The sequence below is a fragment of the Pimephales promelas genome, chromosome 11 (assembly GCF_988280905.1).
Source record: "Pimephales promelas chromosome 11, fPimPro1.hap1.1, whole genome shotgun sequence".
In the NCBI taxonomy this organism is placed as follows: Eukaryota; Metazoa; Chordata; class Actinopteri; order Cypriniformes; family Leuciscidae; genus Pimephales; species Pimephales promelas.
Window position 1 is genome coordinate 9,060,296 of NC_142779.1, and position 25,431 is coordinate 9,085,726.

A 25,431-nucleotide genomic window follows, 5' to 3' on the forward strand; every position below is an offset into this window, starting at 1 on the left:
TGATATTTTGGCATTAGCTACTAGGAAGCATAAACACAGACCCGACCACATGACAGTCAACATTATATACTAAATTTGTGGGAAGATTAAATGAAGGAAAATTGGTCCGTTATTATAATAGGCCGTTATTATGAGGAATCCACATTGTGCGATCATGGCTCTGTGAAGGATTTAACACTGGGAATCTTTTAGAGTTCTGTCTGCAAGAGCGCGCTCCTAACACTCACGTAAGAGTGTATGTCAGTGTGTTTGCTTTTCCAAACAAATTTTAATTCAGTCTGGGAATTAGGCAGCCAGTCTGACGCTGCCACAGAGCGCACAAGGAAAATCTTTCCATAAACATTCACCCACACGAAGACTCCCGGAGAGGGAACACCCTACCGCCTGAAAAATAGCACTGCATGTCAACATACACTTATACAGACCTCCATTTGCACCTATGGATTCATATAGTGTACTTTGAAATGTTTTGGGAAACTTTCATAACATAAGTTATAGGTTATATTTTCAGCAGAATGTGATTTGATTCTCATATTTATATTTCTGTCCAACAGAAGCTCCATACTGGACCCGTTCTGACCGGATGGAGAAGAAATTGTTGGCCGTTCCTGCCGCCAATACGGTGAAGTTTCGCTGTCCCGCTGCTGGCAACCCCATGCCCACCATCCATTGGCTGAAAAATGGCAAGGAATTCAAAGGAGAGCAGAGAATGGGCGGGATTAAAGTAAGGCAATAAGAATATAGATTGAGAACGTGTCCGTGTGTATGTGCAAATATGTGATTGTGTGTTTCGGACTAGAGATAATAAGAGTCAGCAATTAGTAATAATTTACGCAGATCCCCAACATCTGCTCTTTCAAGAGCTCTCTCTCTCTCTCTCTGGAGTTTATTTGCTTGTTGCCTCTAGAGGATACGTCCACCTGTTGCTGTTCCTCTGTGAAAGAGCAGAGGAACACAAAGTCCTGTGTGGTCTTCTTATTTATGTGTCGAAACGTTTGTGTGCGGGTGTTGTTTGTGACGTGTATTGGAGAGCGTCCACTGATTCTTTCGATTATTTTTTATTTTTTATTACCAATCTTTCATCTCTCAGGGATGTTGCTCCTTAGCACTCAATAACCCCAAATTGAGACTTTTACTAAACACATTTAAATCATTTTCTCTTATCTAAAATCACACATGTCCTATGAAGTTTCAGATGAGATCTCAAACTCTGGTAGTTTTTAGCAGATTTGCAAAGATATGAAAGTCTCAATATGAAGTATTTCTCAAGTTCTTCTGATGCTATCCACATTTGTTTATAGCGGAATACTACAACTGTGTGTCAAAAATTGCCTCATTTGTTTCTAAATTAATTGTGTTTTAGGAGAAAACCCTGAAACTAAGTTAACAACTGGGACCTTCTGAGTGACTTTTGCACACACACACATTCACACAATTAGATTCTTTAACACAGCCTTGCCTTGCATTGACCTGTACGCATAGAATATAACCAGTGTCTCCTAAGAGAGACATTTAGAAACAAAACATTGACCTCTTCAACTCTCCACAGCCATAGAGTGACCATCTCACCCTTACAAAAACACACACGTATACACACACCAGGGGTCCGCACTGACCCAGGGTCATCCTTTATACTAGGCCTGCCCTCCGCATCAGCACAGTCGCTGTTGGCATAGAGATCTCTGACAGCATCATAATAGCTTTATTTAACACACACATACACAGGTGCTTGACAGCTCACACTAAGTGTCTTCTGTCTCTATTAAGACCAAGGTTAAAAGTCACGGCTCTTATATATATATATATATATATATGTGTATAAGTATTTGTGCTTCCCTTGTGTGTGTGTGTGTGTGTGTGTGGATATGACAGGCCTAGTAGCTTGATAACGCACTCAACGATGTGTTAAAACGCAAAGCGTCATGCTAAATTAAACATGAGGAGTTCTCTTTCGGAGATCAGCATCTTAAAGCTCTTTTCTTCATGGCAAGGGGAACAATAATGGTGACTATTGGCGCTGGAGCTGGTTGCAACGTTAATTGCTGACTAAATGCGTTAAGATTGCAGAATGAGTTTTAAATTCTAGAAAATGAGTCGCATGCCGTACTGGCTTTGTTTAGACCGTTGACTTTCCCACAGCTTTCCCCTTCAAAGAGCCACACACACATTAACACAAACACACACTTACAAACACACACACACACCTCAGACACTTTCTGCCCCTGACTGGCAGGGTTCTAAGGTCAGAGGTCACCTCTCTATTGAGTCATCAGAAGGGGGAGGTTCTGAGAGGGTGTTGCCGTGGCGATTTAGAGATCTTGATTGACAGGGGGAGGCGTGGCTTTTGTCATGCTCACATATGGTAGCCGAAGTCGCATTGTTAGAATGCTAATCTGTGGCACTGTGGGTTAGTCACACCTCACGAACACATACACACTGATGTTTTGTGAAAACGCTGCATTTGAGAGCGTGTGCAGCTCGCAACATATTCAACAGCTCAATTGACGAGCGAGTGGAGAAAGACTGTTACGTCCTCCGAGAGATGACTCAATTTCAGTCGCAGTTCTCTGTGGGACCACCATGCTTGGAGCATCAGTAATGAAATGCTGAATCTCTAATCCACCGACAAATGTCTCTTTTGTCTGTAAGCCACATCAATATATGTATGTCTTTATTAAGTGATTGGGTGCAATTAGTTATTCATTAATGTGTAAATATATGTTTAAAAGTCAAGTGTGTAATTTGAGATGTTCTATCCCACTTGAATGTTCAGATAAGTTGTGGGTATATCCCTGCTGAAAAATCCAGCATAAGGTATGTTTTGCATGCTGTTCTGCTGGTTGATGGTTTGCTGGTCCCAGTGTTGGGAACGTTCACTTTCTACATGAACTAGTTCAAAGTTCAGTGCACACATTTTAAAATGAACTAGTTGAGTTCATAGTTCATACTTCTAAATGAAGTTCATTTATAGTTCTTTTTTTCCATATGTTGCGAGCTCTTTTTATTATTATTATTGCCACAGCCCATATACAACCACAGACAACAATGTAAGATTTTTCCCATCCTCACCGACCTCGTCATAAAATCCGTTTAAATGATCATACGAAGCCTCTTCGCGCGCTGCTTTGTCGACGGCGGCCGCGGCGCGACACTGCTGGCTGGTGTTGCCAGATTGGGTGTTTTTTCGCTACAAATTAAGGTCTGTTTACATGTGTTTTACCCTATTGTACGAAGTTAAACTGAGAAGAACGTGCGTTCACAGACACCAGAATGAACACATTCACAGTAACGTTCATCAGGCAATATACACTCTTAGAAGAAATGGTTCTATTTAGAACCAGAAATGGTTCCATCCCCCGCTTCATATATGGAACTCCAAAATGGTTCTATATAGAACCATTTTTTTTGGTAAAAGGTTCTATTGGCCAAGTATAGAACCCAGAGGAACCCTTTTTTAAGAGTGTATAGAACCTTTTAGGGGTTCCAAATACGTAGTGCTGATAGAACCTTTTCTTCTAAGAGTGTAGTATGTTCAGTTCACGTTCGCCCAAAATATGAACGCGTTCATTGAACACACGTTCAGGCACAACACTGACTGGTCCCCTGCATGGGAAGCGGGGAAGTCTTAATGGTCCCAATCTAAAGAGTGAAATTAATACCGAAGCAGTGTAGCAGTTAGTGTAATAAAAAACAGAAGATAAATAGAAAAATAGATTCACTCCACAAGTGATGGTTGACCATTAGAGATGACACCTGTGGCAGAATCACTGAAGATAAGAGAAACAATAAGAACAGGGAAAAGGAGAAAAGACAAGCAGATAGCACAACTTCAACAGACTCAAAGCCACACAGCCTTGGTTAAATCAACTGCATAAAAAAATCACTGATCTCACCAGGAGATGATTGAACAACTCCAAAAACATCATGAACATGTTCATTTATAAGTTACTACAGTATTTTTGCTTTATTTCTTTGGTATGGTACATGTATGTAAGTTGTTGAAGTCTGTTTGAAGTCACCATTATGATGACAGTGTTCTTTTTAGTTGGGTCCTTGAGTTTGGTTGAATTAATTTTCTTTCAGCAGTTGATGAAAATCCATGCACCATTGCCTACTACATTGCCTACTTGAAATCAGTGACCTACAGCTCCGTTTTGCTTGAGAACAGCATGACTATTCTAGTCCACCAGCTAAACCAGTCATGACCAGCATGGAATTCATGCTGGTTTATGCTGGATTTTTCAGCAGGGTAAGATTAGGTTTAGGAGTAGGGATAGGGTTAGCACTATACTTTCAAGGAGAAGAATATTGTTCCAGGATCAACAAAATATGTTGATCCAGGAACATGTCGTACTTGGAAAAATCACAGTGACCCCCGGCCGTCTGTACAATATCGATGGCTTCTTTTAATGATGAAACATGTTTTCAGTAAGACCACTGTACCACTTTCCATTGAGAGAGAGAGAGAAACAGTTTTGTCGTTTTAATGACTAGCCCCGGGGTCAGTTGTTTTTGCTTCCTGTCTCTGTGGGTCAAATTAAACAGAACCGCTGTCGGAACGAGCCCGCACCGTTTTGACACAGCCATAAATCCTGGGCATAGACACAAACACACACATACTCAAGAGAGACCTGAGCTTCTTGCCACCTCATGAGTCCCTTTACTTCCAATTTTCTCTGTAGTTCTGTCACAACTCACTAAATGAATATCCACCGACCGCACTAGTTTTAACTCCTAACCCCAGTCTGACATCAGAGTTAAAGAGGCTTAATATGTTAACAGCGTAATGCCGGGAAGAATTTGAGCAGTGCTTTTCAACTGATTATCGAACTTTGGCTTGGGTCATTCTCGTGCTGTTTTTCTGTGTCTGAATCAGTAGGGTATACAGCACGACATCGCAACACTTTTCAGCTCTTATCTTTTGATGAAGGATGGGATAAATGCACTAACCCTCTCCTCCCGTTCCCTCCGGATAAAGAGCTCGGGTAGATTGAGGAACAGCTGGGAATTCCTCACAGCATTTCTTTTCAGCAGACACATTGAGATAAATGTCTTACACACCTATCAAAATGTCAATGTCAAGTAAGATAGAGTCCTAAATTAAAACTCTGGCCCTCTCATACTCTCACTGGACATGAGTAGCTGACATTAAATACTTTTTAGTAGTTAACCAGGATTTCAGTCCAACGGGGCTCAGCTTCCAACCTGAGCACGAGCTGATGTAGCTCAAATTAATATTTCTTGCCTTTAGTCCAAGGTTTAATTCTTGGTAAACCAACAATTTAATGAATAAAAAATAAAAGAACATAATACAATACAATCACTTATTTTAAGGGTTAATTTATAGTTAATTTCAGATTATTTTAGGGGGCTAAAGCCCTTCTAAATACTAAAAACAGCATTTTGCTTGTTCTTTTATTTTTATATAGTTGTAGTTTTATGACTTTTTAATGGTTGAGAGACTGAATAAATATTTTAAAAATGTAGGAAGGTTTCAAATGAACTAGTGTTCATTTTTTACAGGACACTCAATATACTATATTTTCCCTTATACATTTATTAGTTTGAACTTGATTTAAAAAAGTCAATGGACACATATGCCAACAACTCCCATACATACATACACTCACACACATTTCTCATACCGTGCAGTGTGTCAATTTAGCAAACACCAAAGGCTCACTGTGTGAGAGTGAGGCAGCAAGAACGAGGCGAGAGGAGGTGAGGATCCAGAAGACACGGGGGAGGAGGAGTGCAGGGGGTACAGGCGCCCTTGCCAACTTTCTTAGGCATGTGTGTTTGTCTATGTGCGTGTTGCCCTCTCAGTTGGTGTTACCATGCAACTGTTCAAAAACACAGCCCATAATATTTACACAGTTACATTTTTTTCCACTCAGACCTTCAAAGTACCAGAAAAGGAATGAGAAAGAGACAGTGCGCAAGAGGAGAGAGAGAGAGCCATATGCAATTAGAGTGTGCTCTATGAATGAATGAATGTGTGTATATGTGTGTGTATATGTGTGTGTGTGTGTGTGTATGAGGTGAAGGACCCATCTATCTATCTATCTATCTGTCTGTCTGTCTGTCTGTCTGTCTGTCTATCTATCTATCTATCTATCTATCTATCTATCTATCTATCTATCTATCTATCTATCTATCTATCTATCTATCTATCTATCTATCTATCTATCTATCTATCTATCTATCTATCTATCTATCTATCTATCTATCTATCTATCTATCTATCTATCTATCTATCTATCTATCTATCTATCTATCTATCTATCTGAGAGGCTTAATATGTTAATATGTTTCTAGTTAAAAAATCTGGTTTATTAATTTCCATTCATTTTAATTCTACTTCCTTACATTTAATTCTGCATTCTGTTTGGTTCTTGAATTCTAATTCAATTCAGATTTATCAGCACAGTGGATCTTACTCATAACATTATACAGACACAGATCATTTAGCACCTGCTTTTCTAAAGCAGAAAAACCAGAGGAAGGATTCAAGCGGACCTCTTATGTAACGTCCCACTTTATTATTAAAACTCTCTCTCTCTCTCTCTCTCTCTCTCTAGTTGAGACATCAGCAATGGAGTTTGGTCATGGAGAGCGCCGTTCCATCTGACCGAGGGAACTACACGTGTGTGGTGCAGAACAAATACGGGACAATCAAACACACTTACCAACTGGACGTGCTGGGTAGGAACACGCAACACACACATTCAACCTTTTAACTTAAACTTAACTTCATCTCTGACTGCCCTCAACTCTTGTCCAATCAGAGCGCTCTCCTCACCGGCCCATCCTACAGGCGGGACTCCCGGCCAATCAGACAGTGGTGGTTGGCAGCGACGTGGAGTTTCACTGTAAGGTGTACAGTGATGCTCAGCCACACATCCAGTGGCTCAAACACATCGAGGTGAACGGAAGCCAGTATGGGCCCAATGGCGCCCCCTACGTCAACATCCTTAAGGTACAGTCATCTACTCTGGCACATCAGAAGAATTCATGAATGAACCACTTTTAAGAGAATGATTCAACTTTGTTGGTTTTTTTTACGTCAAATGCAAATTATCAAGAACTTTCTTTTTCAAAAACTTTTGTAGTTTCTCTTTTCCCAGAGGACAAAACGATTTAATTACGAAAACATTGTTAGCTTGTTAGAATAGAACATTGTTGAAGGCACAAATGTGTCCAAGTGCAGCTTAAATTAAGCCACATATTAAGTCTCATGTGAGCTTTGAGTGACTCTTAGAGCACCTCCCTCCAACTCCTAATCCCACCCATGTTAGCATCTCACTATAGGCTGTGCAACTGGAGAATTAGGGGGCTCTCGCTCTCTTTTTCCTCTCAGAGGAGTGAGAGAGGAGGCAGACATCTGTTTTGGGCTAAGCTAACCGCCGCGGTGGCGTCGCGCAGGGAGACAGCCATTAGCTGTGCTGCCCCACTCTCTCTTCAGAGAAGGAGGGAGGGAACGAGGGAAGAGGCTCCCGAAAAAGCCATGGAAAAAATGAGTGCGGGAAGCGAGGGAAGGGCCGAGTCAGCAGGCAGAGGAGGGGAGTGCGTCGGCTGGCCAGACCGCCACGCTATTTTAGACTCCCACATAATTGAAACAGTATTTTACTGGGAGCCGCGCGGCGGCTTTTCCCTTCCCCGCAGTCTCATCTGCGCACCCTCTAAAGCCTTCCCCAGCCCTCCCAGACTGAGAGTGCTGAGCGACAGATCATGTGTGGCACAACGCCTACGATCAAGGGAAAGGACGGAAACAGAGAATAAAGCAAATGAAGCATCTGAAAGAAATACAGAAACAGATATGTGTGCACTAAGGGGCTAAAGACAATATTTGAGCGTTTAATTATAACACACAGAGACGTCAGTTGCCTAGCAGTTAGCGTGTTGAGCTGTGGCGCCAACGCAGGTAAAACGAGTTTGAATCCAGCCCGCAACATTTCCTGAGCTTGTTTTAAATAAAGAGCCATACAAATTTGGTGACTGCATCTTCATGGGCTGCATTTTTTAAGAGGTGATGGTATTTGTAGTGTATTTACATGCACGGTCTGTGTTGGTTTAGTTCCTGAATACAAGGAATTACACAAAAAACAGTGCAACATCTCGTTGAAAAGGGATGTTTTGTGCTGAAAAGAATGACAATGAGTTCTTTTATATACTCATGATCATAAATTCTTGAGAATTTAATTCAGTTTGCAATTCCCAAACAAAGCTTAATTGAAATTTGAATTTAACTTCAAGTCAAAGAAATACAATATAATTCAAAATGATTTTTAACAAAAAAAAAAAAACGATTTCCTGCAGTTCATGTTCATGTTCATGAACCAGTCAATGGAACCTATCCATGGCAAACAAGGTGGAAAACGTGGTTTAGATGATTAAAATGTAGAGAAAAAAGGGTTATTATAAATACTGTTCACTGAAAGGTTCTTCTATACCACTGCTGTCGAAAAAAAAAAAAACTTTTAGAAGCTTTATTTTTTGACAGTTTAAACTGGATTATGGGCGTTTAGTGAATAAGATGCAAGTTTTTGTATTGAAATAACAATTGACTGTTTTGTGTATTTGAAAGTGTATCAGCATCTTAAAGAAGTGCTACAACAAGCTGCTTGAGTATGTTAAATGAATTAAGTGTGTGTTCATGTATGCCTCTGACTAAGTATGTGTGTCTCTGTGCAGAGTTTTGTCAGTAAGGTAAAAGAGGCCCACGATACGCTGACTCTGTATAATGTGTCAGAAAAAGATGCAGGCCAGTACTGGTGCAGAGCCAACAACTTTTTAGGCATTTCAGAGAATACGTTCTGGCTCACAGTGTCCCAGCCAGGTAAATCTCTCTCCAAACATCCGTTGTCAGTCAAGACCTTGGTGGCGTAGAGTCAAACTCTCTCTATTTCGCACTGCTCTTCTCGCCCCTTTCTCACACAATAAATAAGGTGACCTGGTACGAGGACTTGTTATGTAAGGCGAGTGTATGTCTGCTTCATTTAAATGTTCGCTGCTTCTTCTTCCTCCCCAATCAATACAACAAGGGCACGTTGAATAAGAGCCGAGACTGTGCCGGATCACATTCTTATTGATTTCCTCATACCCTGCCTACACACCGCTCTCTTGACACACTTCTAAATAAATAGGTGTCCGTTTTATCTAGTGAGAAGTTAAATTCCCGGCTCTTTTTACAGTGTTTCCTTTGCACAAACACGTTTTGGATGAGAACTACCGTGACCCGCTGCTGCTGATGGGGCGTTACGTTTTCCGCCAGGGTTTGGGCTTTTACTTTGCTTCTAGGTCATCTCATAAGTGGGTATACTGGTGATGGGTTAACTGATCTTCTATCGTTCAGGTCTTCCTCCCGGTGCTGGGTGATGGTCCTTTCTCACGGGTTGTGCTCTAAGCATCTGTCTTTCTCTCTCTCCGTCTCTCCCTGCTTTTCCAGACTGCGGGAATAAATACTACGGATAAAGAGCTGGAGATTCTCTACCTGACCAATGTGTCTTTTGAGGATGCGGGGCAATACACTTGTCTGGCAGGGAACTCGATTGGCTATAACCATCACTCTGCTTGGCTTACAGTGTTACCAGGTATACTAGTCTCACTCTCTTGGGTTTCTTTTCACTCCTTTCTTTCCCAAGTCTCCATACTTCCCATTTTCCATGTTGTCCTTGCATGTTTTATTCATAGTTTTGCAGTTTTCAGTGATATTCTCTATGGACCTTAATCCCGGCAGCCTCGCTTTTAATAATGTCAATTAAATATGCCAACTAGACTAAAGTACTTAGTAGAACAACCTGGTGGTTTGTAATTGTTTTTAGATTTAAACATGACAAAATGACGGATGATGGGTTTTGCTCATGGACTGTTTCCACTCGATAACACATGCGCTCATGATGGAAGTGTTTGTCGTGTTTACTGGAGTATTTACTGATGGCACACAGTTCTTGTATCTGGGAGGCCCGATTCATTAATTCTCATCCTGTTATCCAGTTCGCCGTTCTGCTGCTGTAATTAAAATCGCTCGTCTCGTGCAGAGCCACTGAACTCTATCTGTGGGGCTCATCACACAAGTGCCAAATAAGCCTCCCGGAGAGAGGGGCATTATGGGATGTTAGTACGTACCTGCATGGGGGCGCGCTAGCATGTTAATTGGTTTGTAAGGTTGCTGTAAATTAACTGCAGGCCTTCTGCTTCATAACTTCAAACAAACAAACAACTAATGATTGACTTAAGATATCTAATCTAACCATTAGTTGGGCTTGTTTCTTAAATTACTGTTAGTTTTTCAATTTAAGTCTTGAGACTGTAGTTAGTGGCCAATTTATTTTTAGTTTCATGTTCTATTCGAATGATAAACTGCATTTTGCGGTTATGTGTATTAGAAATAAACAGGGTCCAAAATGAACACAGGTCGAGATGGATGAATGTATAAATATTTCTATTTAGCCTTCAGCTGTTCACATTATGATTTTGTTCCTCTGATTTTATACTCCACATATGTGTCACCAAATTTAGCTCTAGAAAAAAAAGGCATCCTAGATAAACCTCAAAACCCCTAGATAAATTTCAGCTCATAAAATGTCAATTATTTTCTTATCGAAGCAAAACTCTACAAGTTTGCTTTTGCTTGCGTTTGGCATGGGATAAGTGCTCATTTTGGACCCTAATGAAAGACAACACTAATAGAAAAGAGGGCCATTTTAATATAGTTGCTGATAATTTACTCACCCCCATGTCATTCAAGATGTCCATGTCTTTCTTTCTTCATTCGAAAAAAAAAAACATTTTTGATGAAAACGTTCCATGATTTCTCCATACAATGCACTTTACTGGTAACCAAACGGTTCAAGGACCAAAAGACAGTTTCAGTGCAAACTGTTCGAAGGGCTTTAAACGATTCCAGACGATGAATAAGGGTCTTATCAAGCGAAACGATCGCTCATTTAAAAAAAAAAATAACAAAGTTTAACTTTTATAAGCTCAAATGCTCACCTTGCTCTGTTCTGTGATGAACGTTCGTGACTCTCCTGGTCGAACTCGTTCATCAAAATGACCGAATCTTTTCTCGAGTCAATTTGTCAATTCAAATTGAAGTACATTATATATAGTGAATGAATATGCGTCCATTTGTACTACATCCATCACAATGTCATTGTCATGTGATCTAGCTTCACTGCCATTCACTTAACCTATAAGACAACACATTGATACATTTGTCTCATAATGTCATCACACACATCTAAACTGTGCTCTTGTGCTTTGTGTCAGCGGTGGAGATGGAGAGAGAGGATGACTACGCGGACATTCTCATCTACGTGACGGGCTGCGTGCTCTTCATCCTCACCATGGTCATCATTATCCTCTGCCGTATGCGGATGAACACGCAGAAGACGCTCCCGACGCCGCCCGTTCAAAAACTGTCCAAATTCCCCCTCAAGAGACAGGTAACAGAAAGTAGATACAAGATTTGATCAGCCCATTTATCTTCCTTTCTCTGTATCTCCTCTCTGAATCGAATCCCAGAATGCATTTTTTGTAGTGTGTAGTGTTTGCGTAATTTGTGTGTATGAAGACGTACTATGGATGTCGTATATGCAATGTGGCAGTCGGAAAATATTCACGCTCTCCCGGTGACTGCCAGTGTTTAGGTCATGTTTCTCTCCTGGTGAAACTCGCTCTCTCTCCGTTGTTTTAAACAGTTTAAATCGCAGGAGCAGGAGCAGCTGTCTCTCTAATCTCTGTCACTCTCTCGATCTCTTCTTCTTTTCCCCTCAAGTTATTTCCAGCAATCAAAGCCTGACAATGTCACGCTGGAATCAAGCTACATAATCATGTCGCAGTGTTTTTTTCTTCTTTTTCTTCACATAGTGTCTGTGTAGGTGTGTTTTGAGGTAGTTCTGATTTTCGCAAATATTGAGATATCATTGTCAGACAGTTTGATCTTCCTGCTGCTGACATACTTTCTCAGTGTTTCATGAAAGTCTACATAGATTTGCATTTCCTAAAGGAAATCGCAGTGCTTGCAAGGAACTGTCCTCCAGTTACAAGTTGTTCCCATGACATTCAAGTCAGTTATGGATGGCTAAAGAGATGCAGAACGATGCAAGAAAGAAGACCAATCACAATTCGACAACTTTATCTCTCTGTATCAACTGTGCATCGAAAGAAAGAGGGCCAGATTGAGGTTGTTGCACCCTTTCAGCGAAAGGGAAACGGCAGCAGGGAAATGTTGCTTCACACACACTTCTGTGGTCCATTACATGGAGATCTGACAGCTACAAATCTTTCTCTCTCTGAGGAACAGACACCATGTTTCTGTCTGCAGCACAACACTTGAGTTGATGGTCTTCTTAAAATAGACATCTTGATTCTTCTCTCTCTCTTTCTCGCTCTTACGCTCGCTGTCTTCTTCTCTTTCAGAGACAATAACATGCTGTTTTTATTCTTTACCCAAGCAGGTGTCCTTGGAGTCGAACTCTTCCATGAATTCAAACACCCCATTGGTCCGGATCGCCCGCCTGTCATCCAGCGATGGGCCGATGCTGCCCAATGTTTCTGAGCTTGAACTGCCCTCTGATCCCAAGTGGGAATTTCCACGTACAAAGTAAGTTAAAGATGAACATCAAATGACCACAATAATTCTAAAGCAAATAGTAGGTTCCTTGCTCACCGTGAATGATTTTGTAGCAGACTGACGCTGGGAAAACCGTTGGGAGAGGGCTGCTTTGGACAGGTTGTGATGGCTGAAGCCATTGGGATTGACAAGGAGAAACCCAACAAACCTCTCACTGTGGCTGTCAAGATGCTCAAAGGTTAGTGTGTTCAGATGCTGTCAATCATTACTTTACGTTTATGTATTTTTAATTTCATCAAATCTCATTACTCTGACATTGTGGATGTGTTTAACTGCCATTATTAATAATAAATGCGCTACCATTCAAAAGTTTGGGGTCAGTAAGATTTTGCCGAAATGAATAGTTTTGTTCAGCAAGGATGCATTAAATTGATCAAAGGTGACAGTAAAGACGTTTACAATATTTGTGAATATATTATAAATGCTGTATTTGAAATTTCTGTTCATCAAAGAATCCTGAAAAAATGCATCACACTTTCTACAAAAATATTAAGTAGCACATCTGTTTTCAACATATATAATAATAAGAATTGTTTCTTGAGCAGCAAATCTGCATATTGAAATGATTTCTGAAGGTTCATGTGGCACTGAAGACTGGAGTAATGATGCAGAAAATTCACAGTAATAGATTCATTTATTAAATTGTAATAATATTTCACAATATTGCTTTTCGTAACTGTTTTCCTAGACGATGGCACGGATAAGGACCTGTCGGACCTTGTGTCTGAAATGGAGATGATGAAGATGATTGGAAAACACAAGAACATCATCAACTTGCTGGGAGCGTGCACACAAGATGGTCAGCGCACGCACACACATAAGATCGCAGCTTTGATGTTGGGCTTTGATTTTCTCTGACTGAATTGTTTCTGACTGTGTTCATACAGGTCCTCTGTATGTACTGGTGGAATATGCCTCTAAAGGGAATCTTAGGGAATATCTGCGGGCAAGAAGGCCTCCTGGGATGGACTACTCATTTGACACCTGTAAGATCCCGAACGAAACTCTGACATTTAAAGACCTGGTGTCCTGCGCCTATCAGGTCGCCAGGGGTATGGAGTACCTGGCCTCAAAGAAGGTAACACTTCTACTTATCTTAGTTTGTAAACTTATTTGAATAGAAATAATTTAAGGGGCTTGTGATGTTTATAAAGGGTATAAATGCTGCCAGATATTATTTTCCTAGTGTGTATTTATCAGACTTGTCTATAAAGGATGGCCCTCTTTCTGTTTGTGTTGCCAGTGTATCCATAGGGACCTCGCAGCCCGGAATGTTCTAGTTACCGAGGACAACGTGATGAAGATTGCAGACTTCGGTCTGGCTAGAGACGTGCACAACATTGACTACTACAAGAAGACCACCAACGTAAGCCGACAACTGATTATCAGTCTCAGAATGCTTGAAGGATAGGGCTCTTGGGTGGCATTGGACTGAAGCACTGAGATGTGGTTGCACACTGTATTTAGAAATGCCAAGCCTGTAGAAGTCGAATGAGTGTGTGCAAGTTCAGGAACTTTTGAAGGGGCATTTATGAGCAGCTTGTTATAAATCAATTTAGTGTTGAATAAGGTCTGGAGTTGGTACTAAGAATGTGTAGGTATTGGCGCGGACTGGACGGTATTGAACACATTGCGGTTTACCTGGCCCATTATGCATTGTAAAATGCAGTATTGGGGTGTAACTAACTAAAATTTTTCAGTAGCATGTCAGTAGCATATGGTTAAAACACTTGAGCTGCATCCGAAATTGCATGCTGTATATAGTACGTTCTATATCTGCATCTAAATTACATCTACATCCAAATTCATTTATAGTTGCTTGTAGCAAGATCAAACAAGGTTCCTTTTGGGTGTTGGATGGAACGTGTTGTTTTTAGATGTGGGATGGGTTTGGTGGGTATTTGGAAATTCGTTTGGACAGTTGGAGATTAGAGCACATTGGGGAGAGGGAAGATGTTGATGTGAACCACTGAAGTGTATTTATATTAGATAGGACAGTAGGAGATTAAGCTTATAGGCCTGTTGATGTTCGATGGGCGTCTGTATGTCTTGCTGGGTCAGCACCGCTGTTGTTCTGACTGATCTGTGTCCTTTCAGGGTCGTCTCCCCGTCAAATGGATGGCACCAGAAGCACTGTTCGACCGTGTCTACACGCACCAGAGTGATGTGTGAGTTTACATTGCCATTTTTTTCCCTCTCCATCACTTCATGCCATCTGTTCATAAAGTTTATCAAGCGGTAAAGGAATGCAAGTGAACACCATAACCCTACAAAAACAGCATCAAAGCCACCCGAGAGAGTGTGCCAGTGTTTTTTGCACTGGAATTCACGGTTATTACAGTACATGGTATTACATAGTCCAATTCAAAAGGAGTTCTTTTAATGAATCCATCAAAAAGATTGACTAACTCGCAAGTAATCAGTTGGAAGCAGATAATGATTGTAATGATCCATTTAATCACTTAATTCATCAGAGAGGTTACGCAATTAATAACTTACTGACTGAGGGTCCTTTTACACAACACCGTTTTCAACTGAAAACTGAAAACAATTATTCTTTTTTGTAGGGCTGGGTAATAAATATCGATTTCTCGATATTAATCGATTCTCATTTTTACGAACCGATGTCGATTCTTAAATCTCAAGAATCGATTCGTCATCCTGTTTCATTTGAATGAATGGAACGTTGTATAGCGGCTGCGCGCATCCAAAAAAAAAGTGCTTCGTTAGTGCCTTCATATTAGGCTAATGAAGCCTAGTAGGCTACAACTAGTCTCCCATAGTTTACAGCATTAGTTAAGAGATTTCATTTCCTTGAGAAAATTTGCCATTTATTGTAACTGATTTCCAAAATAATCAATATTGAATCGAATCGGAATCGAATCGAATTGTGAAATTTGTGTCAATACCCAGCCCTAGCATTTTGCGTGTTCATTTATCTGACAACAGCGTTTTTGGGGGCCTTAAAAATCCTAACTTTTGAAAATGGGTTTCAAAGTGCACATTTTTGAAAAAGATCACTGTGTAAACTACAAAAAGGTAAATTTGTGAAAAAGGTGACATCACATGCACGGATATTATGTGTTCAGTCTAAAGGCACGTAATGTTTCTTTACAAAGTTACATCGCCAACTACTGGCCTAGCATTCATAATTCAACGTTTTTAATCGTTCTTACAGATCTGTATGAACAGGGATTATGTCATCTGTACACATCTACACGAATAGCACGAAGGAAAAACTTTTACGTTTTTAGTACATTGTTGTTGTGTAAACATCCTTTGAGTGACAAGTCATCATGTCCGACTTGAAACAAACCAAGATTGTTAACGTTGCATCTAGGTAAGCTTTACTTGACTGGATTTTTGTTGTTGTTGATAATTTAGCATTTATTTATAACAATAAATTATATTTAAATGTAAAAAAATGAATTCTGTAGCAAACATTTTGTGTGCGTCTTCACTCTCTTTTAAAAGTTTAGTAAGAGATCAGTAAGATTTTTTAAATGTTTCTGAAAGAATTCACTAATTCTCACCAATCCTGCATTTAATTACCCAAAAATATAAAGACATTAATAATAGTAATGACACAAATAAACTAACAATTTTGATCAATTTAATGATTTTTTTTCAAGTATTTATTTTTTTTAAAGATAAAAATCATACTGACCCAAAACGTTTTGAGTGGTTTTACAGACTACAGATGTGTGTATGTTAGCAGACTAGTGTGTGTACTTGCGCAGCAGGTTTTGATTAGTATGTTAGTATATTGCACACCGTCTCTCAGTAGACCGCCGAACACACATTCATCACACTCAGACTGGTACATAGAACTGCACTTTCCCAATATGTCTAAATACACTTTAATCACAGCTGGCCTGAGACAGCAGTAATACAATAATATCATCTCCCTCTGCCTATAGGCTCTACTTATGCTATGATATATGAGCAGTGAGCCTTCCATTCACTGTGCACATGTGTGTGTGTGTGTAAGAGAGAGAGCACCACGCTGATGGGCGTAAATGAGATTTGACTCTGACATAAAGCTAATGAACGAATAGTGATATAATGATGAGCCAATTATTCAGCCCCCATACGGCTTCTAACCGACTGTGTTATATGTGTGTATGTATTTGGCCGGGTAGCATTAGCTGGCTCATAGCTCCTGTTGTCTCTTAGCGTGGCTAATTTGATTAGCACTGCTCAGTGGTGGCGTGGGAGGAATGGGGCCAAAACAAAAGAGCCCGGAGTTAACAGAGCAGCTTGTGATAACACACACCCACATACACATATGCGCGTGCACACACACTCGCTCTAGTTTAATAAACTCACGTCTCATATCACGGACATACATTATAAGCCTCAGTGAGAACCAACCAAACTCCTCTCTCGCATCTGCCAAGTATCTACACCCCAGAGAGAGATGGACTGAGATAGTGAGAGTATTGTTAGGCCACTATTTCAAGCACAACCAACATAATAGTGGGCTAACTAAGTGTTTAGACATTTTCTCACTGAATTGGATTATATTTCGTACTATGTGTGATTTTTGTCCAATGTTTGCTCTGAACTGTGCCCTCTCTTCCATCTCAGGTGGTCTTATGGGGTTTTATTATGGGAGATTTTCACACTGGGCGGCTCACCCTACCCAGGTATCCCAGTGGAGGAGCTCTTTAAACTGCTGAAGGAGGGACATCGAATGGACAAACCTGCCAACTGCACTCATGAACTGTACGATTACGATTTCTTTTCATTTTAATGTAGAAAAACTCTTAAAACCTTCTTATTTTCTTCAAATTAAAATTAAGGACAATAAAGATATAGTTTTAAAGTCATTCTAAAAGTGAAAGAATAGTAAAGTCCACACCACAACTATAATGATATTGTTGGATTTTTTTTTCAACTGATAAACGATAAAAACATTGACAGACAATCAAAATCCATCATGCTTTAAACAACTTGTCCTACTTTATCGTGCGTTGGTGTGGACTTCTATATGGTTATCTTGGTGTGAATCTCGTAATTTCATTGTTATATCTTGTTTTTTTACTGATACTCTTGAATTTTATATTATTTTGATTTAATAAGTAACATCTGTAAGGCCGTGTGTCCACCAAAGCGTTTTTCCACGCGCCTGGCGTATGTTTTCAATTGTTTACAATGGGAGCGCCACGTTCAACTTTAAAATTCTTTCAACGATAAAACGCAGCGCTCATTACTGTCACTTCTTACCCAGCCGTCCAATCACAGTGGAGGAGGGGCGGGACTAATACTACACCAACTGTCGCAAAATTCTTTCTGTACAACGACATCAACCAGCAGAGTTAACTGAACAAAATAGGTAAAAAAAAAATTTAGTATGAAACAAATTATCTGCGAAATCAGTTTTAAGTAAACTGTGCTGCGGATATTCTGTATCATAGCAACGAAACATCTCAATGGAAAAAACGCTGCCAAAACGCTTTCAAGCGCCCAAAGAGCAGCGTCTTCAGCAGAGCGTCTGGCGTTTTCAGCTGGATAAAAATGCTTTGGTGGACGCACGGCCTAATGGTTCAGATTCGATTCAAAGGAAGTGTCTGACTTATATACACACATTTCCAAGGGGGTGAATATTTGCAGACCATATCGTAAATACCGTCATTACTAGATGACAACCCAGAAGATTAATCTGTTTAAATTGACTAGTCAATAGACAAAACCACAATACAACAAACAGTAATAACAACAGTTGTTATGCAAATGGCTTCTCAATCAATTTATAATTTACTTTGTTAATTCTAGCTACATTAAACTATATTCAACTTTTAGATTATTATTTCATCATACTATGACATTAACAGTCATTTAAAGGAATTATTAAATAGAAATATTACAAGACAAATGCTTAAGCCGCAGCCATTTTGGGTGTTTCCGCATGACGTTTCAGCAGTCAGAAAATTCTAAAGTATCATTTCTATTCCTACGAGATCGCATTTGCTCGTAATAGTAATTTTAACAAGGTGTAGATCCACCAATTGATCAAGTTCATTTCTGGCGCTGATCAGTAAATGCATATATTGTTTTGGATCGTGTGATTTGTGCAGGTACATGATCATGCGGGAGTGTTGGCACGCCGTTCCTTCACAAAGACCCACGTTCAGACAGCTGGTGGAGGATCACGACAGGGTTCTTTCCATGACCTCCACTGACGTAAGAGCTCTCGTTAACATCTTAAATCTCAACACCTAACTGTTAAAGCCAATTCTGATGAGTGTGCATTTGATCGTTTAGGAGTATCTGGACCTGTCGGTACCGTTCGAGCAGTACTCTCCAACCTGTCCGGACTCCAACAGCACCTGTTCTTCCGGCGACGACTCCGTGTTTGCTCACGACTCCTTACCTGACGAGCCCTGCCTCCCTAAACATCACCACCACACCAATGGGGTCATAAGAACATAAGGAATGGTGGTTTGTGGGGATCTTTCGGTTTGCTGGACTGGACCGGCATGTAGCGGTGTGCAGACGGGGTTCCCGGCACAGTGTGGATCTCAACGAGAAGCTTCAGACTTCCAACTGTTCACAGGTCTGAAGGACAGATTACGCCCCTGTCCTTCAGCTCCTCCTTTTCTTCCAAATCATTATTCAGCTTTTTGTCTTCGAAAAAGAGAATTCCTATTTTTGTATTCGGCCAGTTTCGTTTTTCCTTTGTCAGAAGGGTCAAACCATTCCGTGCCTACCAAAAAACAAACAGACTGACAAATGGCTGGACAGGAAACAAAAAGAACGGATCAACACTGTGTAACGGCACAGTTCTGAAGCGGTGGACGGGAAGGGGTTTTCACAGCAATATCTGACTGGAGTGAGAATCAAACCCATGGCCAGTCTCTTCTCTCCACTCCTCACAAAGAACGTTTTTCATCCTTTTTTAATGAGAAAGGTCTCCTAGATGTGAGATTTAATTAGAAGATATATAACTGTGTGCTTTGTATGTATCTTAAAGTTTTTATTGTAAATATATAGATATAAATATGTATCATATTGCAGTCAGTAGCAGTGTACTTAAGAAAAAGAAATGACATTTTAAAAGAGCAAGTGAGCATACACTGTTGAGATCATGTAAACATTTAATCTAAAAGAAAAAGCAAAACAAAAGTTTTATTTGATTTAACATGTATATTTGTAAAGCTATTTATAGACATAGGGTTTTTAAGGGGGTCTACAATTATAGTCGGGTTTTGGTACTGTAAACAAAGGGTTTTTCTTCTTTGAAATTTTGTAAGTTATTTACCACAGATTTACTTTTTTTCCTTCCATTTCTTAGTTTACATTGACAAGAATGTATGAGAAACTAATTGGTGATATCAGCAGATTAAGAGGGTGAAATTATGAATTCTAAAGCAAGAAATAAGTATACTAGAAGTTGCTTTGCCCGATTCTCGGTATTGAATTTCGCGATAAAAGGACCACAAGCGCTTCTGCTCTTCACGAGGAAACCACGCCGATGTTCAGACTCACACTTAAAGCACTTTTCATCGTTTTTGTACAGTATGAAAAAAAAACAAATTCATATTTGGGCTTCCATGCATAGTGTTTATCAAAACAATAAGTTAAAAAAACATGGTTTTCCCTGAAGATGGGCGCTGTGATCCTTTCATATGAAGGAGTGCTATGTGGGTTAAACCTAACATGGCACATAGAAATATGGTGAAACCATACTGTACGTTATGAGTTTGTTGCTCTTATTTGCTCTTTTGCTAATGAATATGTATAATAACATTTTTGAGGTAATCCTCCGGGTCGGTGTGTTTGCAAAGTGCCAAAATCTTTCTCTCTGCTCTGAGTTTTATGTTAATGAGTACAGAACCGTTATTGCTATTCAACTCCAGCGTGCATGGTTGTCAGATGAGTGTCTCTGGCCCTGCGAATCGAAGCGAAGCATTATGGGATAGCTTGGACGTGTCTCAGGGTGTCCTCAGACAATTGCATTCAAGCAGAAAGCCGGCAATAATATAATATAATGGGGAGGAAAAGAGGATGATTCGCTTGCTGCTAAACTACGAAAACTGTAGATTTGATACGAGATGACTGTACAGCTTCCTCCTCCTGCAAAACATAGCATTTTTGTACTTGTTAAGTGCCTGGGAGGGAGTTGAGTGGCTGAATATTGCGACGTACGGTTTGAATGTACGGCCACGTCGACAAAACGATATAAGCAGGGTGTTTCTTAAAACGATTGAGCAAACGGCACTTTGTTACCTTGATTCTCAGATTGGGTTCTCAAAGATATGGATGACGTCGTTCTGTAATTTCTTCTTCCAGCTGTGGGACAACATGTTTGGTGTTTTTGAGTGTTTGTCCATTCGTTTACTGTTTGGTGTGGGATGGCAGGGCAAGCGATCGCTCTCGGCTTCCATTTTTGTACAACCTGTAACCTCCGGCTCACATCCTCCGCTCTACTACTGACAGCCCTCTTGCATTGTTTCCAACCTATCAAACAATGTTGCTGGTCCTTTTCCCTCCTTGACACAGATCGACATTATTTATTTCCTTGTATTTATGTTTTATTTGATCCGTTTCCTTTCATGACCTTGTCTTGTTCAAAAGGCCAGCATTCCTTCATGCTTTTGTGTTTTAGGATGGAGGTAGAGCCGAGATGCATTTAGGGGTTGAAGAAAGTTTGCAATGTTTACAATGAACATCCAGACAGTGTTAAAGGACAATGTGTTTCCCCAGCACTTTTAAAGCGGCTGGATGATGAGCAATACTGGTCTGATGTCAACACACGCATTTGTTCTTTTCCTCTTAAGCTCTATTTGATAGTGCCATTCAGCTCTTATTAGAATTAAGATAATAAATTAAGTTATAGATTTAAATTCGCAAATGATTGTTGTATGTCGAGTAGATATAGGTGTGTTTTTCTTTTGTTTTGTTTCAATAGGGATGAAAACTTCTTTACAGTATTTTCTTGCAGAAGAATTGCATTGCATTCCAGGTAGATTTCTTTCTTCACGCGGTGAGGTGACATGTTTGCAGAATTAACGTCATTCAGCATCTGCATCCCTCTCTGTTTAACATAAGATTGGAATAGTTGACTAACAGTGTTTTGTTATTTTTCCATATCTCTGTATGTGTGGAACATTCCGTTCTGTTTCAGTTGTGCCCCTTACGAGCTGTTAAACCTCTTTACACTCTATCGGTCTGTGCCTGACGGAATTATGCTGTCAATCAAAACCTTTTCAATAAACACAACAAAACGAGTGTTCGCTTGTCACTTACTTTTTAAATCTATACATGCCACGTTCACTGTTTCATGTTTTATTTAGGCAGCAATCGGAATTTAATAAGCATATTATGATGTAATCCTCAGTCATGAGGAATACTAGTGATGCAACGAAATTTGGGCAACCCAAAATATATGAAGCGTTAAACCAACAACAAAAGAAAATGTTTTGGCCTAAATGCTTTTGGAGGGATGAAATCAATTGTTTAATTGTATTGATTGTTTAATTAGCACTTCTCATTTTGACTGTTTCATGCACCCAACAAGTCAACAGCGTGGACGCAAAAATTGTGTTACAGTTTAAAAGGTTAAAAAAAAGTAGCCATTTAGTCATTACCATAATATGAACCCTGACAGGGTGATCATGATCACATGATCTTTTATCACCCTGTCTGAATTAATTTTGTGATGATAATAATGAGCTGCATTTAAATAATCCCATTTACCATATGTCTCTGTACTTAATAAAATAACATGGACATGAAATATGGGTTAACCTAACTTAAAAAGCAACAGTCTTTCACAAATAAAATGATCACCCATACATTGTTTCCTTGCTCCCTTGCCGCAACGCAATTATCTAATCAACCAATCACATTCATTTGCTTTAATGCATTTAGGGGTGTGGTCCTACCCTGGTCAAGACAATCTCCTGAACTCCAAACTGAATGTCAGAATGGGAAAGAAAGGTGATTTAGCCCACTCATCTCCACTACAACTAGGAAAAATAGGCTACAATTTGCAAGAGCTCACCAAAATTGGAAAGTTAAAGACTGGAGAAATGTTGCCTGATCTGATTGAGTCTCGTTTTCTGTTGGGACATTCAGATGGTAGAGTCAGAATTTGGCGTAAACAGAATGAGAACATGGATCCATCATGCCTTGTTACCACTGTGCAGGCTGGTGGTGGTGTAATGCGTTTTTTGGGTAATGCTCACTTTAGGCCACTTTAGGCCCCAACTGGGCATCGTTTACATGCCACGGCCTACCTGAGCATTGTGGCCACCATGTACCCATCCTCTGATGGCTACTTCCAGAATGCACCATGTCACAAAGCTTGAATCATTTAAAATTGGTTCCTTTAACATGACAATGAGTTCAATGCACTAAAACGGCCCCCACAGTCACCAGATCTCAACCAAACAGACCATCTTTGGGGCGGCCGGGAGCTTCGTGCCCTGGTTGAGCATCCCACAAATCTCCATCAACTGCAAGATGCTATCCAATCAATATGGGCCAACATTTCTAAAGAATACTTTCAGCACCTTAAATCAATGCCATGTAGAATTAAGGCAGTTCTGAAGGCCAAAGGGGGTCAAACACAGTATTAGTATGGTGTTATTAATAATCCTTTAGGTGAGTGTACATGACATTAGCATATCATTTAGTACCGAACTCCTCCAAAGACAGTTTATTACAGCCAATGGTCAATTTGAGGCCTAAGATGACACCAATTAACTATTTTAACATGCTCTCTCTCTTTAAACTAATGCAAGTCAGTATAGCTCAGTGGTGGCATTAGCAACTCTATGGACAGCAGCCTTACTGAAGCAACGACAAATGCTGTCAAACGATCACAAGTTACCTAATAGAATAGAGTTCTGAATAAAACAAAAAGTTTTAGACTAGGACAAACTGTCACACAAATTGCATTTGTGACAGTGAATGTCTGTTTGCTGGAGTCCTGCCGGCTCTCCAGAGCTGAAAGACTCAAATATGTCCTGAAGGGGAACATCCTGCTTCCCCGGAGCTCTGAAGAGACTCATTCAGTCCGTTTAGTGTGTGTGTTTGTGTGTGTGTGCTCGTGTGCGTGGACTTTACAGCTGAAGAGCTCCTTTCACAAATGTGTTTGAGAAAGCCAGGTCTAAATTGGTGTCTGATTCAGAGCTGTGTTTGCTCAGAGGGAGGCTTTGCATCCCTCATTCCTTTACACCTTTTTTTTTTTATTCTTGCAGGGTTCTCTGACTCCCACAAGCCTCGATTTCTCTCATTTTCCCTCCCCACATGTCATCTTTCACTGCTCTCACCATATTACCAGGTTGTCCCACTGTGCAGTACTTTTAATGTAATTGCTTACGGTTCACTGAAAATCAGTCAACCAACCAGTCAGACTCTTCAAAACCAGACGCTCTATGGGCTTTGTCAGATTTGTAATCTTTCCATAGCCATATGTTACAAAGCGCTTTACAAACTTTTGGTTATATTTCTGCATAATTAGTTTTGCTGAAGGCAACTTCAATGAGGACATCTGTTTATGTACAGTTGCGTAATATGTTTGGTCACGCAGTGGCACTAGTGATGCTGAAGTCACCCTAAAGAGCGCTGAAGGAATGAGCCGTGCATTGCTGCTGACAGCATCGGTGGCATACTCTTAATGATCACAGAAAATCAATTTGACTCTAAAAATGCACCTACAGAAATGCACATACAATGTAACCAATAAGTAAAGCTTAGTTTATAACCAAATCGTTCAGACATAGGTAGTAGTAATAACTGCCTGTTTTTAAGTTCAATAATGCAAATTTCATGGCCAGTAAAAACTCTCAAAATGCCCAACCGTTTCACATTGAATCAATGAATCATTGAGTCAATCAATCAACTTTTCAGAATCAACTAAACACTGGATTTTCAAAAAAAGTATGTAAAGTTCGGCATAGACTCTTTAAAATCCGTCCAAGAGTTTTACGCATCAGTCTGTTATTGTAGCGACATCTACATTACATTTTCACGCCCTAAACATAAAGCAGAACAAAACAAACTGTGATTGGTTGCTTTACATGTCAGTCAGACAGCCTCTGGGTGGTCCTTGGCCAATGAAAGCTGCTATGGAGTCCAGACCTTCTGCCGTCAGTCTGAAGGTCTGGCTACGTGAGACTAATGTGAGCCCAACTAGAGCCAATTTGTGGAACACTTTGCAAAAACTAGCCCCACAGACGTTTGATGTGTCACAGCTCGTATGAGCTTCTGATTCGGAATAATCTCCATTTCACAACTGCTCATATAACGATGGTGTTCAAAACCCAGGATGGTGGACGGCTAAAGGCTTCAGAATTCTACTAATGCAAAAACGTTGTGTTTGTTAGAGCTGATGATAGGCCACAAGATAACTGTGGGCACCTGGTACTCCACACTGCAGCTCTCACTGTGACCTCAGTGCTTTATATGTGGTATACATGGTATAAACATGCAATAAATACCAGATGACTCACTCGCCTTGCAGGGTATACGAATCCATCTTAGGGTCCTTGTAATAAGCAGACCATAATCTGTAGGTTTCTGAATTAAAGGGGTCATATCATGACTTTCAAAGCTCGAAACTGTCAAAAGACTATCTTTAGCTTTAGCTGCAATAATTATCTTTAGCTGCAATAACCTGTTTGTTATGAAATGACATCACAGAGGCTTTGCAATAAGATGGAGTGATGCAGAATATATTGGACTTAATAGCAGTTGCAATCAAATCACAATTAGATCCCCCCTAATTGTGGGGTTGGAAAATGGTTATGAACTGAATTGACCATTGACTAAAATTATAT

General features: G+C 40.1%; 1 protein-coding gene across 10 annotated transcripts in view; it reads left to right on the forward strand.

Moving 5' to 3' along the window:
• Positions 1 to 21,874, forward strand: part of fgfr3 (fibroblast growth factor receptor 3) — a 41,608-nt gene extending 19,734 nt beyond the window's left edge. For 2 of the 10 annotated variants that reach the window (XM_089116887.1, XM_089116888.1), the window contains 14 exons: positions 555 to 724; positions 6,582 to 6,705; positions 6,789 to 6,979; positions 9,449 to 9,593; positions 11,275 to 11,450; positions 12,462 to 12,610; positions 12,697 to 12,818; positions 13,329 to 13,439; positions 13,528 to 13,718; positions 13,884 to 14,006; positions 14,738 to 14,808; positions 17,231 to 17,368; positions 18,721 to 18,826; positions 18,908 to 21,874. In XM_089116887.1, the coding sequence (XP_088973013.1) occupies positions 555 to 724; positions 6,582 to 6,705; positions 6,789 to 6,979; positions 9,449 to 9,593; positions 11,275 to 11,450; positions 12,462 to 12,610; positions 12,697 to 12,818; positions 13,329 to 13,439; positions 13,528 to 13,718; positions 13,884 to 14,006; positions 14,738 to 14,808; positions 17,231 to 17,368; positions 18,721 to 18,826; positions 18,908 to 19,075 (1,985 nt within the window). In that variant the 3' untranslated portion in view covers positions 19,076 to 21,874. Of the gene's footprint in view, positions 1 to 554; positions 725 to 6,581; positions 6,706 to 6,788; positions 6,980 to 8,694; positions 8,840 to 9,448; positions 9,594 to 11,274; positions 11,457 to 12,461; positions 12,611 to 12,693; positions 12,819 to 13,328; positions 13,440 to 13,527; positions 13,719 to 13,883; positions 14,007 to 14,737; positions 14,809 to 17,230; positions 17,369 to 18,720; positions 18,827 to 18,907 lie in introns of all 10 variants that reach the window. The other 8 variants (XM_089116879.1, XM_089116886.1, XM_089116884.1 and 5 more) reach the window with 7 other exon arrangements.
• Positions 21,875 to 25,431: the final 3,557 nt, after the last annotated feature.